This window comes from Hippoglossus stenolepis, chromosome 5 (genome assembly GCF_022539355.2).
Source record: "Hippoglossus stenolepis isolate QCI-W04-F060 chromosome 5, HSTE1.2, whole genome shotgun sequence".
Classification (NCBI taxonomy): domain Eukaryota; kingdom Metazoa; phylum Chordata; class Actinopteri; order Pleuronectiformes; family Pleuronectidae; genus Hippoglossus; species Hippoglossus stenolepis.
Window position 1 is genome coordinate 879,797 of NC_061487.1, and position 19,222 is coordinate 899,018.

General features: G+C 40.3%; 1 protein-coding gene across 2 annotated transcripts in view; it reads right to left on the minus strand.

Moving 5' to 3' along the window:
• Positions 1-14,257, minus strand: part of bcar1 (BCAR1 scaffold protein, Cas family member) — a 106,261-nt gene extending 92,004 nt beyond the window's left edge. For both annotated transcript variants that reach the window (XM_035157694.1, XM_035157692.1), the window contains exon 1: positions 13,748-14,257. In XM_035157694.1, the coding sequence (XP_035013585.1) occupies positions 13,748-13,759 (12 nt within the window). In that variant the 5' untranslated portion in view covers positions 13,760-14,257. The remainder of the gene's footprint in view (positions 1-13,747) is intronic.
• Between the last annotated feature and the right edge of the window lie 4,965 nt (positions 14,258-19,222).

Here is a 19,222-nt window from a genome sequence, read left to right on the forward strand (position 1 = left end):
ATCATAGAATACAAGTAGCTTTGCGGGGAACAGAGTCTGGAAGCGTATCTTGTTCTGAAACATGCCTCAGAGTATTCTTTTCGCTTCTGCAGAACTGCCGGGTGTAGTCTTGGTCAAAGTATATTAATCTTCCGTTCCAAAAGACGTGTTTCTTACCCTAGGCCTTGCGTAGAATATAATTTTTCATTTCGTAGCAGAGGAATCTGACTACTATTCACCACGGGTTGTCTCCCCGTAGAATACATTTCCTAGCCCCTTACCCTAACCTTAACCATCCAAACGAAATACCTTAACCTAACCATTACCCTACCCCCAACCCTAACCTAAACCTAATACCAAGTTTTAACCCTCAAACAATCTATTGAAAAATTGAGTAAAGCAGACACTACTAGACATTACTAGTAGATAGTAAAGGGACACACACACACACACACACACACACACACACACACACACACACACACACACACACACACACACACACACACACACACACACACACACACACACACACACACACACACACACACACACACACACACACAGAGAGAGAGTCTGGCTTGCATCCCACTTTCCTCTCTGTCTGGCCAAAGGAATGCTCCACTTCCTGTGTGTTGTGATCAGTGCACATTGACTGCTTCCCAGCAGTCAATGTGATCTAAGCAGCCTAATAAGTAAATAGTCCTCTCTGGTAGCAGATTCAACAGCCACTGAAACCACATCACTATTTTCCCACTCAAATTTTCATTCCGCGATAAAGCCATATTCACACAATCTTGCTTTTCTGTGGACATTTTTCAAGGGTGCTTTTCTGTGAACACTGGCATATTAGTGCTTTGGTGCCAAATTTACATATATGAAAGGTGAAAGATGAAAGGTGCCAATCATTGGAATGACATCACAGTTAACACAGTCTGTGCCCTAATTTGTTATTGTATGTACGTACAGCACTTTAAATCTCCTACGTTCATGGACTCATAGCAGGGAATCAGTTCAATGCAAGATGTCATCACCCCTTTTTACCAGTTTATATTCCAATCCGGCAGTTAAATTATCATTAAACAGCATCTCTATAGTTTCTCCTCCCTGTACAGACCGCAGACAGCGTATTACATTCACCCTGATATCAGTAAGTCATGCATATAACTGGTGGTGGTTTACTATATTATCTTCTAACTGGCTCTGGTTGTGCTCGTAAAATAAGCTAACTTTCCTATTTTCAAAATGCACTTTTTTTAGATCTTCGCTTTTGGTCATTTTCCAAACTCCACACCCCATGGTCTTCGGACCTCATACGGTATTCGAGACGTATGCATTGTGCACTGTATTTCTGTTCGGTCTTAGGACCATAATTTCTGTTCTTCATGCTGACTTTAATTTCTGTTCGGTCGTCTGACCTTATAATTTCTTTTGGCATTTTATATAATGACAAATCACCGTTTATTTAAGTTTGGTCCTTTGCTGACCTTTTATTTCTTTCTACATCATACATCCCTCATTCAACGTGCACTATATAACTCATGGCTCTGGTTGCGCAAGTAACATAAGCAACTTTTCCAATTTCAAATTGCACTTTCTAGTAATAGTATAATGAGGAAACGAAGAATATGTGCTTGACAATGACAACTAGTCAACACTTCGCTCAACTTCCGTTGGTGACCCTTCACACTAAAAGTCCCAAACAGATACACTGCTTATGACAGGAAAAACACATTCAATGACCCACCTTTCACAATAAGGCAACTAAATAAAATAGTTTACATAAATTATTTTTAAACAGCCAAACGTTACACTATAAAAATGAACTGGATATAGTTGATGATAATAATTCATATTTTAGTTCATTAGCTATATTATTACATTCACATGTTTCTATATGTAACCCAGGTTTCAAATAATTTTAAAGTAATCTAAAAATAATATAATAATTTCCGATGCTCAACTATAAATACTTAAAGGGGACATAGCATGCCCATTTTACCACAAGTTGATATGGTTCCTTGGGGTCTTAATGAAATGTCTGTAACATACTTTGGTCAAAATACCACAAGGATCATTTCAAACAGCACCCTTTTTACCCTGTATAAAACAGCCCTCCACAGAGTGACCTGTTTTGAGTGCCTGTTCCTTTAAATGCTAATGAGCCAGCTCCCCCCTCTCCCCCCATGATTTTAAACGATATAAATTACATATTTTATATGATATAAATTATCAAATATGCATCCCATACTTTGTATTCCCCTTCTATTGTCCTGGAGTTTTAATTTTCCCAATCACATAATTAAATGTCCCCCTCTGCCCATCCACTACAAGCACACAAGCAGACAGACAGAGAGAGAAAGAGAGGTGGGGGGGGGGGCTATGAAGACCATCATTTACCCCCCCGACATTCAACGGGTACACCAACAAGCGGAGAAAGCAGAATCGCAGGCTGAGGGGGGGGGTGGGCCAAGACCATGTAGGGAGACTTCCAGTACCTTGTTGCGACACAAAACCCAGGAAGCTCAATCGAGTCGCTCAAGCATGACGTTTCTGACTTAGAGGAACCATAACAAAACGCGCGAGTGTTTTTTCCCCAGAGTTTTTGGGTTGGTAGACATGCCAGATACCCACATTAACCTGTAGAAGCACTAACAAAGTGGAATTTGCATGCTATGTCCCCTTTAAGACCTCAAGCAGTTTATCTCGATATTCTCGATATTGAATCACATATCGTCTAAAGTGACATTGTGTCACCTGTAACTCACCCAATGAGAGGGGTGATGTTGCCGCGTAGCTGGCTCCGATGCTCTCTCGGCGTATTTTTAAAAAGATGCTCGAGGCTTGGATAAATATCGTCCATGTTTAGTTTCTAAATGGCGGTGCACTTTACATGGTCCCAGGGTCTTGTTAGCTAGCATCTCAGCGCACAGCACACACGACAGGTACTCACTTGAGTCCTTTCTGCGAGTCCTCTTTTTAGTTTTGAATGATTCAGTTTGACTTTCTGATTCCCCTTCGTCATTAGCAGCTTTCCTCTGCTCCATCTTGCTCGACCCAGCACACAACAAAGTTCTCCCTCACCTATGATTCCCCCGCTAATGATGCGTTCAAGTGTTAATGTGACGGTCAGCAAAAAAAATGACACCTGCTATATAGGTCAGATAAAATGAGAACGTGGAATTTAAATCTCATGTCTTTTTTTCATTACCTGTGATGATTACTTTTTTTTTTAATCAATCATACATTTTTTGTGGTAATCAACGCTTACTTACAAATCTGAAACTTTTTTATCTATTTATTTTCTGATGACCTCTCACGGCCCACCTGCAGTGGCTTCACGGCCCACCAGGGGGCCACGGCCCACACTTTGGTAATGACTGCTATAGATGATTCCCGCTAGCATAATGTGTTTTAAGTTTAACCTGTGAGCGTTGCCTCCGTTAGCTTCATGCTAACAGCAATACAATACCCCCATAAGGAAATCACTTATTTAGTGATGATGTTGGTGTGTATGTTTTACATGCATTTATTCTGTAAGGCTTGTCCCTAATAGCCCTGGACATATTTGTTTGCATTTCGGTTGAATGTTTTGGTCTTTGTTAATGGTTAATTTATTTGATAAATTAACATTTTAGCCTTAGCCAAATGTTTGTATGTTATATCTATAATCCTTACTTTTCTTTATGAGATTTTGAATTATTTGAACTGAACAAACTCAAATTATTTGTTTTTCCTCATGACCTTTTAAAGGTCAGGTTTTTTCCCCACCCTTTGTCAGATGTTGCGGGACCCAAACACTGACAGCGATGGCGAGCTACCAAAAATGGACTAATATGAACTCAACCTCCCTGCCACTACCAGTGGTAGGAACGTAAACTCTTTTGTTTTCCTTTTACATTCCAACGTGGAATATCCTTGGACCAACTGAAATTATATTAATGAACTGAAATTATATGAATGAACTGAAAATATATGACTGAACTGAAAATAGAAATGAACTGAGAAATATTTATTTTTGTTGAAAGTTTGTATTACTGATTTTTTTGGCTTAAGTGCAAATACAAATTCTATTTAAAACCTACCTGTGTCTCCTGTGTCTTGGCATTCATACATTGGGCTCCCACCGAACCTAGTAGTCCGTAATCCGCCTAAACCCAATTGGTTACATATATTTCTATATTTTTTTTATATTCCACTCAAGTATTTGATGTAACTTAATACTTGCTGATGTCTTCTTGACTCTTGCTGTAATACTACAAATTTACCCATTGTGGGACTAATAAAATATTTCTTCTTAACTACATATTGCCTGTCATGTGTCTTTTTCCTTGTATAGTATCAATAATCGTGAAAACCGTGAAACCATGATATTTCCGCTGACAATAAATGTGGTGCCAAACTTTCATATCGTGACATCCCTCCTACACACATATCAGTTATTATGACATTAAAACTTCTCTTCATCTTAGAATTGACAATTGCTACTGGTGGAACAGGAGTTGGACCCAAACGCACGATTCTGGTTGTATAATAAAATTAAGCATGGTACTGGTACAGAATGTCTCTGGCATGGACGTCGTGTTTGGCGCGGCTTGGTGTGCCGCATAGTGTGGCAGAGCTCAGCAGCGAGACAGCAGGGCGAGCCCTTTTGCTTCAGCAGGAAAATGGCAGACAGGATTCAGGAAGGATGGACAGTGTATTTTCTCTAAGTCAACATTCTGTCAACACAGACACATACACCCTCGTTTTATGTCTTCCCCTCTCACACAGTTCATTGTTATGCATGTGCAGGACACACACACACACACATCTTAATAATGTGCGATGCTCTTACTGAGCAGTCAGCAAAAATGTCCTCGTTAAAGCTTCACTCAGCAGAAACTCTGATATCGCCTCCACTTAACCGCTGCTCAAAGCAGCTCAACTAGAAGCTTTTGGCAACACATTTCTCACCACACTCTCACCAAGTCCACGATAGAGATTATCCTTCACAGTATGTGTTATTTCATATTGTAATATCAATGTATGCCATAAATGTGACAAATTTAATGTACGATCAATAGACAGCTGGCTAGTGGGGGGTACAGTGGATGTTGTCAATGCTGTAGGTCGCCATAGTCAAAATATCCGAAAGGGAATGTTGTTTTTTTGTTGTCAGCCCTTAAACATCACGGATTAAAAAAAAAAAAACACATGGCCAAAAAAACATATTAAAGTCCTCAGTGATCTCTTGAAGTCATTGGAGTCACTGATTATAAAATAAGCCACAATGACCAAATGGAGCTAGAGATATTAAATTACTTTTTCCATTTTTCAATTACACTTTTTTCAGTGCCAGTATTTCAATGGCAATGTTTTATTTGACCATTTACGTTTTGTTGCCAAGACCAACTTTTATTTTCAATTCCAATATTTACTGTCACTGTTCTAGACCCCAATATTAGCATAAGATAATTTTCACTGCCTTAGCTTAGTTATTAAATGGCAGGTGGCCGGCTTGGGCATTTACTGTGGTATGGCAGGTAATTTACTTGCTGCCTGTCCCTCTCTGCCAAAAGAGTGGACTCATCAGATGTGAGAGAGAATCTGATGAGCCACACCTTTTCGACTACTTCACTCTATCATTCCCGGATACAATTTGAAGCCAGCCTAGTTTTCCATGGGATCACCATTCCCCTCCTCGCTCTTGCTCAATAAAACTTTTTTATATCCAAGGTGTAGTCGATGTGATGAGATGTGTCTTTAGTCTGCGGCAGAGGATGTGTAGACTTTCTGTTGTCCTGATGTCAATGGGTAGCTCGTTCCACCATTTAGGAGCCAGGACAGCAAACTGTCGTGTTTTTCATTGAGTGGCTAACTCGCAGTGAGGGAGGAGCAAGCCGATTGGCAGATGCAGAGCGGAGTGGGCATGCTGGGGTGTAAGGTTTGACCATGTCCTGGATGTAGACTGGACCCTATCCGCTCACAGCACGGTACAGAAGTACTAACGTCTTGAAACGGACGCGGGCAGCCACTGGTAACCAGTGAAGGGAGATGAGGAGCAGAGTAGTGTGAGTGAACTTAGGTAGGTTAAAGACCAGTCGAGCTGCTGCATTCTGGATGAGCTGCAGAGGTCGGATAGCACTAGCAGGTAGACCAGCCAGGAGGGAGTTTCAGTATTCTAGGTGTGAGATGACCAGAGCCTGGACCAGAACCTGCGCTGCCTTCTGAGTGAGAAGGGGACGTATTCTCCTGATTTTGTGCAGCTCCACGCAAGGTTAAGGCCCCAGATGGTACGTTGTTGACCCAAGTCACCCACCAGACTGACCAGTTTGATCTTATTCTGTCGGACAATCACCGTGAATAGATCAAATTAGTGGTCATTCCCTCACCTCATGCCCCTAGAGTGCTTGGTCAACCCTGGCTTAAAATGTACAACCCCCATATTGACTGGTCCACCTGTTCTGTTGGGGTACCTTTTTTCATTCTCACTGCCTGTAGTCCACTCAAGCGCCCTCTCAGAGGGCTCCAGTTCCCACAACTGTGCCTCCAGACCTCACTCTCGTTCCCCCAGAGTATCAGGACTTTGCTGAACGTTTTTGCATAGTTAAAGCTCAATCTCTGCCTCCAAACCGGCCGTATGATTGCTCGACAACGCGCACAGAAGGATGCCAAGCCCTTTAAAAACTAGTCAGTCCATGGCCTGAGCAGAGGGGGATCTTTGTATGTGTTGTTCTGTGAAGCAGTCCAGGCCTTTAGGATGTCAGGAGATGACACTGACAGGAGGAAACGTGACAAGGGTGATTGGGATGGGTCTTCTCTGCTATTGATCCCTGTGGACTGTGGTTGTCAACCCAGGCCAGCATTGATGCAGAGCTCATGCATCAAGTAAATGAGGGAGCCCAAATGGATGCAGCAGGTAAAAGTTGCCTCTTCCTTCAGCTGCAAGGTCTGTGTGTTAATGCCAGGTTTAGAAAATCAGAGCACATTCTGCCACAATGACAACGTTAACAGCAGCCTTGCATCTGCATCTCAAAAGGTGGAAACACCTTGTCACAAGGCAGCCAGCATGCATTTCTAAAGATGAGAGCCATCCAGAGAAGTATATATATAAGTCCTCTACAACTGTGCTATCTTTATAATCAAACAGCTGTTCATGAGCTGCTGGAGTTGTGCCATCATGTGACCATTCAACTCTAGCAAAAATTCCAGCCCTTTTAAATTACTAGTGAATTCTCGTGAAGACCTCGAAGCCTGTTCAAAAACTTAGTTAAAAATAACCTTTTCAGACATGAACTGAACTCCAGAAAATCTAACATTATCTGTATGTGAGGACACAAATGTCAGAGTGACCACCCTCTGACTTTTACCAGAGTTTCTCCAGCCAGCCCCCTTATAATAACTCCGGAGAATATATGAATAAGCCAATGTGAGAACACAGCCGAAAAGATAAAAGCCCTCTCTATCACTGAATCCTTCTCCATGATAATCTGACTCGTACAGACATGCGTCCAACTCCTGGGTCAATGACATGACATGGATATTGTCATGTCCGAGTGCATTACTTTCCTTTTCATCATCTATTCTTGACATCCATTGTTTTATTTTATAAAACCTATTTAGTTAGACACAATTTCAGTACAATAATATTCTTTAAATCTTGGGCTTTTAATTTTTGGTGGTGCAACTGCAAGGAATGTCACTATATGAAATAATAATGTTATTCAAAGCTCTCAGATCATCCATTACGTATAAAAAATGTTTACTAGTACTACTAAGTAAATTATGCTATAAATAACCAGTTCATGTAGTTATCATATCGTCCGCTTGCCCCTTACTCTGAATTTTTATCTGAATTCTCTGAATTTCTATTTGAGCTAGTTATTAGAACAGATAAAGTCAGCATTGTAGGTGATTTCAACATTCATGTAGATGTTGCCAATGAGAGCCTTAGCCCAGCATGTAACTCATTAATAGACTCAAATGGTTTGTATGTGTATGTGAATAAACCCACTCACTGTTTAAATCACACTATTGATCTTGTTCTGACATAGGGCATAGACATTGAAAATCTTTTATATTTCCCCAAAACCCTATTCTGTCTGACCATTTTTTAAAATTACATTTGAATTTACAATTATTGACTACACTGATTCTGGACAGGAATTCAATTTGTAAACAAATCTAAGGAAATAATTCCTTCACATCCATGTGTCATTACAATACAGGAAAGTTGTCAAAACTTCCCTCCCACACTAGTTGATAACTTTGTTAATTGTACAGCAGCATCATTAAAAACAACCCTTGACACTGTCTGCCCTGCTGAAAAAAAAGAAAGTAAATCAGAGGAGATTAGCTCCATGGTATAATTCTCAAACACGTGTTTTAAAACAGACGGAAGCTGGAGAGGAGGTGGCGTTTCACTAGCCAAGATGATTTTCACCTAACCTGGAAAGAAAGCCTGATAAATTACAACAAAGCACTGTACAAATAAATGTCATAACCTCCTATTCATTATTAATAGAAAAAAATAAGAACAACCCCAGGTTCCTCTTCAGCACTGTCATAGCTCTACTGATCCATCTATTCCTCTAACTCTGAGAAGCAATGATTTCATGAGCTTCTTAACAAAATTATAACCTTCAGGGGATCAATTTAGGGATACACGATATATATCGGCCCGATATATTTTCGGCCCGATAATAGGAATAGTATATTATTATTTATTTATCGGAATCGGAAATTATAGCCTATTAAATGTCCGATAAACACAGCACGCCAACGTAAGCGACGTAAGTTTTACCACAGACATATGGACCTCAGATGTCAGACCAGTGAGTTTGCTTAGTTAGACAGCATAGTGGCTGGATGATGATTTCAATACGAAACGGACATTGTTGCTTGCACTCGCATACAGCAGTCAGTTCTATAAGAGCCTCCAGTTTTTTAATGAAAGATGCACTTTATATTTTGTTTCAGCTAATTGTGTATAATAATTGACATTGTTCAGAGATATTGTCAGTGCATTTCATTTATTTAGAATTTCTATGCAAAACATTTGTTAAGATTTATGTTACATGAAGGCCAAAGTATAGAGAAACCTTCTTTACTCTCATGCACTAAAAGTACAAAAGCGATTCTCAAACTTTTTCCTTTTCTTTATTGAGCATAATATTCCATGTGCTTTTGTCAGTTTTTAAATCAGGCTTTCAATTCTATAATAGCCTTTATTTTTGAATGCACATTATTTATCTGAATTACTATTTGAATACATTGACATGTCTTATTTGAGACTTATTTGTATAGCAACATACACTACCTCAAGGCACTTTACATTGTCAGTCAAGACTAGGGATGTCAAGATATGACATTTTGATGCCACGATTATTGTCAAAGGAAATATCACGGTTTCACGTTTTTTTTACGATTATCAATACTATAGAAGGAAAAAGACACAAAACAAGCTAATAATATAGCTACTGAACTAAAATATGTATTATTATCATCAACTATATCCAGTCAGTGTAATGTTTGGCCATTTTCATTGCCTTATTGTGGAAGGTTGGTCCGGGAATTTGTGTTTCCTGTCATCATAAGCAGTGTATCTGTTTGGGACTTCTAATGTGAAGGGTCACAGACGGAAGTTGTTCTGTTTTGGGAGCGAAGTTTTGAATAGTTGTGAAAAAGTAAAAGGGCATTCTTCGGCCAGCATTGGTGGAAATAAGCCTCTCACTTCAGTTCCCTCTTCTTAACTAATGTTTCAGTGGCTTGCAGACACAAATTATGTTACTCGCGAAAGGCAGGCCACCATAGTTAGATTTTGTAGTTTTTCAAATTCCTACGGTTATGAAACCAGGACGTTATGAAACAGTGGTTACAGTAAAACTGGTTAATCAAGACATCTCTAGTCAAGACCTTGCAATATTATATAGAAACCCAACAGTTCCCAGAGCAAGCAAACACTTTTTATGTACTGAGTGTGATCTAATGTCAAATGTCCTGTTTTTGATAAATGTACTACTTTCAATCTAAAAAGTTTGTTTTCCTCCAAAAAAATTGTAAAACTTAAAAGAGACGTCACATTTTTTGTCAGTTGTCAAGAGGCACAACTGATAGGTCAAAGTGAACAAATGGTGGATAAATATAATGTTAATAGTTATTGTAATGATTGAATTAGTTTTTGTAATTGTGTAATTATTTTTCCATCTATAAAATGTTATGCCAACTATTAATGGTTTAAGGCAGACATGTCAAACTCAAGGCCCGCTGGCCACTTCCGGCCCATGGTACAATTATATCCAACTCGCGATAAAATATCATACGTCTATCTTAACTGGCCCGCATCGTGAACGATGAACTGAACGGATCAGTTTTCATATGATGAACGTGAACGTGAGTGACGTTCACTCCAGCGAGAATGAATGTCACTCACGTTCAAGTTCATTTTTTAAATCATCATCGTATCAGGCCATTATGTGAAATAACAGACTGGGATGTGTTTAAAGCTGCAGCAACACTCAAGGATTCTTCCATCAACATACAGGTATATGCTGAATGTGTGACTGGGTACATTAGCACCTGTGTTGATAACATTGTGCCCACCTTACAAGTCAGGAAGTTTCCAAACCATAAGCCCTGGATGAACAGTCAGGTACGTCAGATGCTGCGTGCTCGGCCTCTTTCATTTCGATCAGGGAACAAGATGGAGTACAAAAAAGCAAAGTACAGACTGAGAAAAACCATCAAAGAGGCTAAAAAGCAGCACAGGGAGAAACTGGACGGCTTCTACTCTACTGCTGAGGCCAGGCGGATGTGGCTGGGTCTGCATCAGCTCATCGGCCATTGTGGAGAGGACGAGCAGCTTCAAATTCCTGGGCATCTATATCAGTGATGACCTCACCTGGACACTAAACACCCCCCAGCTGGTCAAGAAAGCACAACAGCGGCTGTACTTCCTGAGGAGGCAGAGGAAATTCGGCATGTCACCAAAGATCCTCAGCAACTTCTACAGCTGCATCAATGAGAGCATCTTGACCAGCTGCATCACCGTGTGGTATAGGAGCACCACTGCAGTGTACCGCAAGCGCCTGGAGAGCGTGGTAAAGACCGCTGAAAGGATCACAAGGACATCACAACCCTCTCTGCAGGACATCTACCACCGCAGAGTCAAGAGAAGAGCCTGCTCCATTGTAAAGGACTCCACAACACAGACTGTTCACACCTCTGCCCCCTGGTAGAAGGTACAGAAGTGTGAATTGCAGGATGTCCAGACTGAGGAACAGCTTCTATCCAACTGCCACCAGACTCTTAAATACTCACTGGCCCTGACACCAACCTGGACTATACCTCAACACACAGATCCTTCACTCTATCCCACACACGCACACGCACACGCACACAATGTTTTGCACAGTCTCAACAAGACAATGTTCTACTGTCAATTCCACTGCATTACTGTCTATTGCACAGATTTTCCATTGCACAGATTTATTTAACACAGTCAGGACTCAGTGTTAAAGTGACATAAACATTAATGAACTGGCAGCCAAGAAAATATGCCAAACATCTGGCTCTGGCACATGCACACAAAAGACGAATGTAGCCTACCTAAATATGTTTTCTTTTTGCACTTTATCCAATATCCTGTCTATCCTGTTTAATAAATGTTGACCCTGTTTGGCCCTCGACGTAGTCACAGTATTTAATTTTGGCCCTCTCTGTGATTGAGTTTGACACCCCTGGTTTAAGGTGATGCATAACTTTTTCTGCATTTCCTACACACCTGCGATTAATAAACTTTATAGGGGTGTGCAATATGACGATATATATAACCTCTATTGTTTCATGTCATGGACAATTGTTTATTTCCTTGTGACATAAATCACATTCTTAATGGTAATATATTACGTACTTTGCATGGCGCTTTGTGTTTTTTCACATGGTGCAGATGTAGGCAGGAAATTTGCATGATAGCAACACAAACTACCATGGAGCAGGGTGAGCGTGACACAGAACATTGGAAGGTCTCTGACCTGCCGAGACAAAATGAGGAGCTCAAGAGGGGATACTTCTCTCCCATGGAAGTGGTCTGGGTATTAAAAGTCTGGCATGGACCAGAAAACTACTTTGCAAATAATGCTGCAGAACAGTCCCCGCACAACAGGCTCAAACACCACAAACCTCTTTTGCCATCCATGTAAAAATCCTGTCAAATACAGAGTCTACAGCTGAGACTCAAAACTATCAACAACCCCCATAAATTAGGTAGGGTAGCTAGCTAAATCACTAAATTGTTATTAAATAAATATTTTACATTAGTTAATATAATAATTATTAATATTTATAATTATAAATAAAACTTTTTATAACGGTGTAAGAGAGCTGCCCAAAAATTATAATTTGCCCACCTGTTTTTTTTTACCACTACAGCCCTGAATAGGTCATAAAACACAGCCCTGTACTGACATTTACCGACACCATGTTTCAAAAAAGCATTAAAAGCTTGCAGAACAAAAACTGCAGGAGCAAATATGCAGTTTCTTGTGAATGTATAGTGAAATCACAATTGAAAAACTGTGATGGACATCACCATGTGTATATATCTTGTAGAGTTGTCAAAAAAATTGAAACTCAGATACTAATACAACATTTTTCTATCGGATTAGATACTCATTTTCAACAGCATCGACACCAACAGTGCATCTTCGCCTCCTCCGTGACACAAAACTTCACACAGCACCGCTGCAGACAGGCAGGCACACAGCACCTCCCCTCACTAGTAGCTGAACACATGAACGCTAGTTGACTTTCACAACACTGAGTTGCCTTGTATCGCCACCATAAAGCTAACTTAACATGGCAAGTGTTGCTGTTTTTGTCGAAAATGAAAAAGTAACTGTGCCGTTTGTAAGCATTTTTCATACGAGGCAAACAACCAGGGAAAGGCAAATTATGTCATTAATGTCATCAAGCACGTTAATGTGGGAGCAGTTACAGTCCTGCCCGTCTCTTACGTTTATAGACAGTGTTAATTTAACAGGATAACCAACTTGTTTGTTTCTCTTAAAGTCCCAGATTGAAGCTGAGAAAAGTCAACTATTAACTAGACAGAAACAGTGATGTTGATTTTATTGTTTGTATTGTTATAATCTATATTTTTAAACAAAATTTCCCCTTTGGTATAGAAAATGTTATCGACTATCGAGTATCTTTCTGGGTATCGGTATCGAGTTTGAAATTCTAGTATCGTGACAACCCTAATAGCTTAACAGTTATAGCACAACAGTAAACTGCAAAACTAGATGTGGAGCTCTGACAATGAAATTAAATACAATATTATCATTATCCTTATTGTGTGTATCTGTGAAAATTACCAGATGTGATTAACAATGCCAATGTTGTGTATTCCTATTAATAGAATTTAGACAAAGAATGCAAAGCCCATGTCCATTTGTCCACGCACACCAGCTGGAAATGTGTTGACAGGCCAGGCCTGAGAATAGCTTGTACTACAGACCCCGTATGTGGCCATACCGCTTCGTGAATGAGCACACCTGCACAGTTATAGCTGCTTTCAACCATTTTAGTCAATGGGTTCCTAAATAAATTTCGACGTATTTCTGACACACACGACTAGCTGTTAATTCCAGTATTATGTATATTATACAAATGTTGACGCCACTCACTGGCTAGCTATTTTTGTGAGAGCACTACTGAAAGTTGGCATTTTAGTAATAGTGGTGCTGCTTGGAGGAGAATTGGATGTGTTTGGTTTTTTTTAACTTACCGGCACAGACATTCTGCTGATGCCGTCACTGTCCCCGTATACTGGTATGAATGCGCACGGTGGTCTCCTTCAGAGATGCTACGAGCTTATCTTATGGGCTCCAGAGTCACTCCTTCATCATCCACACTGTCCACGACATGCTGGGCTCTACAGGAAAGAAGAAGTGCTCGGCGTTCCGTTCAGTTTGGAGTGTGAGCGTTTGAAAATGTATCTGCGGTAAAAGCGCTAGCGGCAGCAGCGTTGGCGCCTGACTGTTCAGCAGGGCCGACTCTCTCTACTCCGCCCTCTCCTCTGTCACGGGTTAAACCTCTCTCTCTTCGGAAACGCTTCGATAAAAAGCCAGTAAACGAAGAAGCGGTTGTCCGAGAGGTCAACTGACTTCCACTGTAACGTTGACAGGTTCATACCGCGCACGGGATAATCGCTCCACCTGTGCCGCTGTCTGCTGACGCGAGAAACATCCTCCTGCAGCGCTGGAGAGCCCCCTCCCCCGTTTCAGACGTACGCATGCCCGAGTCATAGAACCACCGTTTTAGACCTTTTTTTCCCAACTTCCTCCTCATTCTTTTTTTTTTTAATGCTTTATTGAAAAAACATTAACGTATTAACGGGTGAAGACAAGGGCTCAAAACAAATGTGTGCAAACAATGACACATATGAGTACATAAATAAATAAGAGAAAAAATAAAGAAAAACAGAAGACGGTAGATTTGATTCATAAGACATTATGAAAATTAAATATATCTTTCATTCCTCTTTAAAGAGATCAGTTTACACGTTGACAGTTTTATTACTTTTTTGTGTTTATAAGTTTATACGTTTTTTTGTCATTTTGACCTTGTGACTTATTCAGATATGTTTTCCATGTTAGAACAACATATTATAACTTTCTGTAATCCTTCTGATGTTTTCAAACCAAACCAGAAGAAAGAATTGAGATATCATACTGTCACTTTGTAATCTGAGACACTTGTACTTGGCATTCAAAAAATCCTAAATAACCTTACTTTTAACCTTGCCAAGCTCAATATTACCAATTTTTTTTAAAGCATTGTGAAAAAATTACGAAGAAAATGAATAACAAAATCTATATTTTTCTAAATTCATATTAACATGTAAAATTTCTTTCATAAATAACCCCAGTCTAAATAAAGAAACTATAATATTAGTTTAAAACCTTCTATTAAGGTGTCTCAAGGGCTAAACTTTAGTCAGGACTCAGCTAAACAAAAACCAAAAATATAAGGCAAATTAATAGACTTTCCATAATTATGCTAAAGGTTACTGGGACTTATTGAGATAAACAATTGGAGCTGGAACAAAGCTTTTCCTGTAGCACTTTGTTCTACACCTACACCTTCACCTTGCCTCACTAGACAAGGTGTTCATGTCACTAGACAGGTGAAGGTGTAGGTGTAGCACTTTGTTCTACACCTACACCTTCACCTTGCCTCACTAGACAAGGGATGGGCACAATAAAATAAAGTCATCATGGTTTTTCCATTGTGGAAGTAGGACAGCTTCCTTAGGCAAAACAATTCTGGTGCCACTTCCTGCACACAGTTTTACAATTTGCACAAGCTGTTTTCATCTGGTCATTTATTCCTTTGAGCTTTTCTTTAATAACCACGATATCAACTGTATTGGTATTTATTTTTTGCTCAAGGGAAATAAATCTGCTCGACAACTCCTGCATGGCTTTCAGTATGTCCGCATTAGACACTCTCCTCTTGGTCGCTTGACCAGACTTTTTGGGATGAGGACTCACCACACACATACAACCCCAAATCAGAAAACGTTGGGACGGTATGTTACATTTAAAATTGTATGTGAAAACAGTGATTTGTAAATGATCTTTGACCTGTATTACAATGAAAACAATACAAAAGTGCATCATTTGATGTTGAACCTCATGAATTGTATTTTTTTTTTTAAATAAACACTTGTTTCAATTTTGATTCTTGCAACATATTTCCAAAAAGTTGCGACTCAAGACACCAAGTGATGAAGCGTTTCAGGTGTCATTTTGTCCCATTCTTCCTGCAGTATGGTGTCTGCTGTTGCATTTTGCATTTCAAAATGCGCCACACATTCTCTACTGGGGACAAGTGGGGACTTCATGCAGGCCAGTCCAACCCCCCCACCCTCTTCTTCCGCAGCCATGCCTTTGTAATGTGTGCACAATGGTTTTGCCTTGTCTTGCTGCAATATGCATGGATGTCCCTGGAAAAGATGTCGTCTTGAAGGCAGCATATGCTGCTCCAAAATCTTTTTGTACTTTTCGGCATTAATGGTGCTATCACAGAAGTGTAAGTTACCTTAGGTACACAACCCCATATAATGACCCTGGCTTTTAGACTTGTTGCATGGTCTGTATGGTTCATTAAATCTTTGGTCCAGAGCACACCGCGTTCATTTCTTCTAAAAAAAGACGTGAAATACTGACTCGTCTGACCACAATACACGTTTCCACTGTGTTATGGTCCATCCCAGATGCCTTCAAGCCCAGAGAAGTCGACAGCGTTTCTGGACTCGGTTAACATAAGGCTTCCTTTAGGCATAGTAAAGTTTTAACTGGCATTAACCCACTCACTGTTTCAATCACACTCACTTGTTGTGACATATGGCATAGAAACTGAAAATGTAATAATATTTCCCCAAAACACTATTCTGTCCGACCATTTTTTAATTACAATTGAATTTACAATTATTGACTACACTGATTCTGGACAGAAATTATATTATAGTTTGTATAGTATAGTTGGCATACGGTGAACAAATTTAAAGAATTGCTTGACATTAACCTCACAGCCATGTGTCATTTCAAATTGCAATGACACATGGCTGTGGACTCCACAATCATGATCCGCTGCCGCCATCAGGATCCACCATCTGCTGCCACCTCGATCGTGGTCCACCACCATTATCAGATGACAACACGATAACAACACGATCGCATGCTGTATGATTGTCTGACCCTCCTTGCAGATAAGTCATGGCTTCTTTGATGTCAGCTTCTGACCAGGGTCGGAAAACCATCATCGGACCATCTGGTCCGGCCACCTCAAGCATTGACAGGGTTGGTGTGGCTGTGCCAGCGTAACAGGTGGATGTAGGTTGATCTGCAGTCTGTGCTTTGGCTTTGTGGCGGGTTACAGGAGGTCTGCTGCTGCCGCCTGCTGTGTCGTTCATGGAGTCTGGTTGATAGGCGCTTGCTGTTGGAATGTAGGGTGGAGGTGAACCGGTGGTGAACCGGCTGGGGCTGAAGCCACTTCAGGTCTCTTTCAGATATTTTTTCTCTTCCAACCTTATTACTTGCCTCTGACTAAATTCTGAAATAAAGATGTCTGAGAATAATAGTCTTTTAAGTATACTTTATTCCTTGCAAGGAAGTTCAGACAATCATACAGCAAGCGAAGAGCATTCTGCAGAGTCCAAATAAACACAATATATGCAGGGATTTTTTTTTTCTTTGCTACAGAAATTTGTATAGATAATAACCTATTGTTACCTCTATAATTTCATGAACCATGGGGTCGGATGGTGTATCGTATTTAAAGTAGTCAAGTTCCTCCTTATCATCCAGGTTTTCCAAACAGTCAGGATTAGACTGCGCATGTTCACAGCAGTTATCTGTTGGTTTCTCTCCGGGAGTAAGGAATGTCGGACTTCTTTTCCCCAACTCTGCACCCAAGTCATCCACCCAGGAGCTGACGTCTCTGTTATGAAGGTAATTTGTGAAGCATTCAGTTATGTCCATTTCTGGTGACACGTCACACCGCGCATTAGGTCGCACACCTGTACAAATATATGCTGCATATTACAATGGGGGCAAAACTGTTGTATCACCACAGGTTTGGTTAAACCATGACAGGTTTATTTTCACTATCATCCTCATCAAAAATCATTTTTTGAGGTTTTGGTGTAAATCTTGTGCCATCGGAATAAAGCATCAATGCGTGAGAATACATCCAGTGTTCTCTTCCATTCACTCCACTGAACTAAAAATCGTGTGGTTAACCATGTTTCCCATTCTGCGGATGTGAAAGGTTAGAGTTTGTCTTCATCAGGAATACCCTTCCAAGAGTTGTGAATGACAGTGTTGTCCAGACACTGTCTAAAAAATCATAGACCTTCAGCATCATAGACCTCTAAGTCCGTTTCTACACGATAGGTCTCTCCAGACATCCAATTGTGATGTATACTCACCGTTTTAGTTACTCAGCTCTTTACAAATTGTGTTTCTGAAATGAGCACAGTCTTTTGCAAAAAAACAGATATGAGGTTTGACTCCTGGTACAAACATTTCATTAGCCAATATTGTGTCGAGGTAGCCAGAAATCCTGGAGTCTTTTAATTGTATGCATTGTTTTGGAGTCAAAAAATGTTGGTCTCATCTCTCTCTCACACACACACCCGCGCACACACGTTTGTACAGTTATCTTAGTGAGGACACTCATTAGCATAATGCATTCCCTAGGCCTTTACCCAAACCATCCAAACTAAATGCCTAACCCTAACCCTAAAACCAAGTCTTAACCCCCATCAGTCCGTTAAAGGGGGGTCACAAAGTGAGGACCGACCAAAATGTCCTCACTCCGTAGGTTGTAGACTCAAACTGGTCCTCACAAAGATAGCTGTACAAGAGCACACACAAAAACAAACACACACACTTTCAGATTCCCCCCCTTGGGAAACACAACACCCTTAGACCCAATCCCATTTCACCCCTTGGCCCTACCCCTTCACTTTGCACGTTCATGTGTAGGGTGTCCCAATACCTGTTGGGACAGAGGTGTAGGGCTCTATACCCCTCCAAACTGGCAAGCTGGGAGAGAGACCCACAAATGTAGTTTCTCCATTAATAAGGATTTAAAAATTACGATAATGATTGTAATATCTTAGTTTAATATATTAAACGATATTAAACGTTAATTAGTTTAATATCATTTCAATGTATCACTTTTTTTCACAACAACCTTAAACAAAAAGATTGTGACAAGACATCCTTTAACCCCTCCTTTGTACTCTCATACACATTCCCATGTCACTCTCTCAAACCCTCACACACACTTAATATTTTATAACATCAAACACCTTCAGATTTTCTCCTTACATCCTGCACGTATTGTCCCCTTCCCCCTATGATTCATCTGACCCCCCTTACATGTTGCCCCCCCCACACACACACATGTATTGTTTTATAACGGTTATACCCTCACCTGTTAGGACACACATAGACACACACCACTACACACCATGCCCTGTCATGCACAAACACATATAGGGCTGGGTATTGCCTACAACCTCATGATACAATACGTATCACGATACAGAGGCCAAGATACGGTACTTATCACGATACACGTTGCTTTTGAATAATGACCATGTCCTGCACAGAATTTACTACAACAGCTGTTCTTTATTATTCCATATAACAACAAAGGCAAAGCCTTAAGGATCGCACTACTCAAA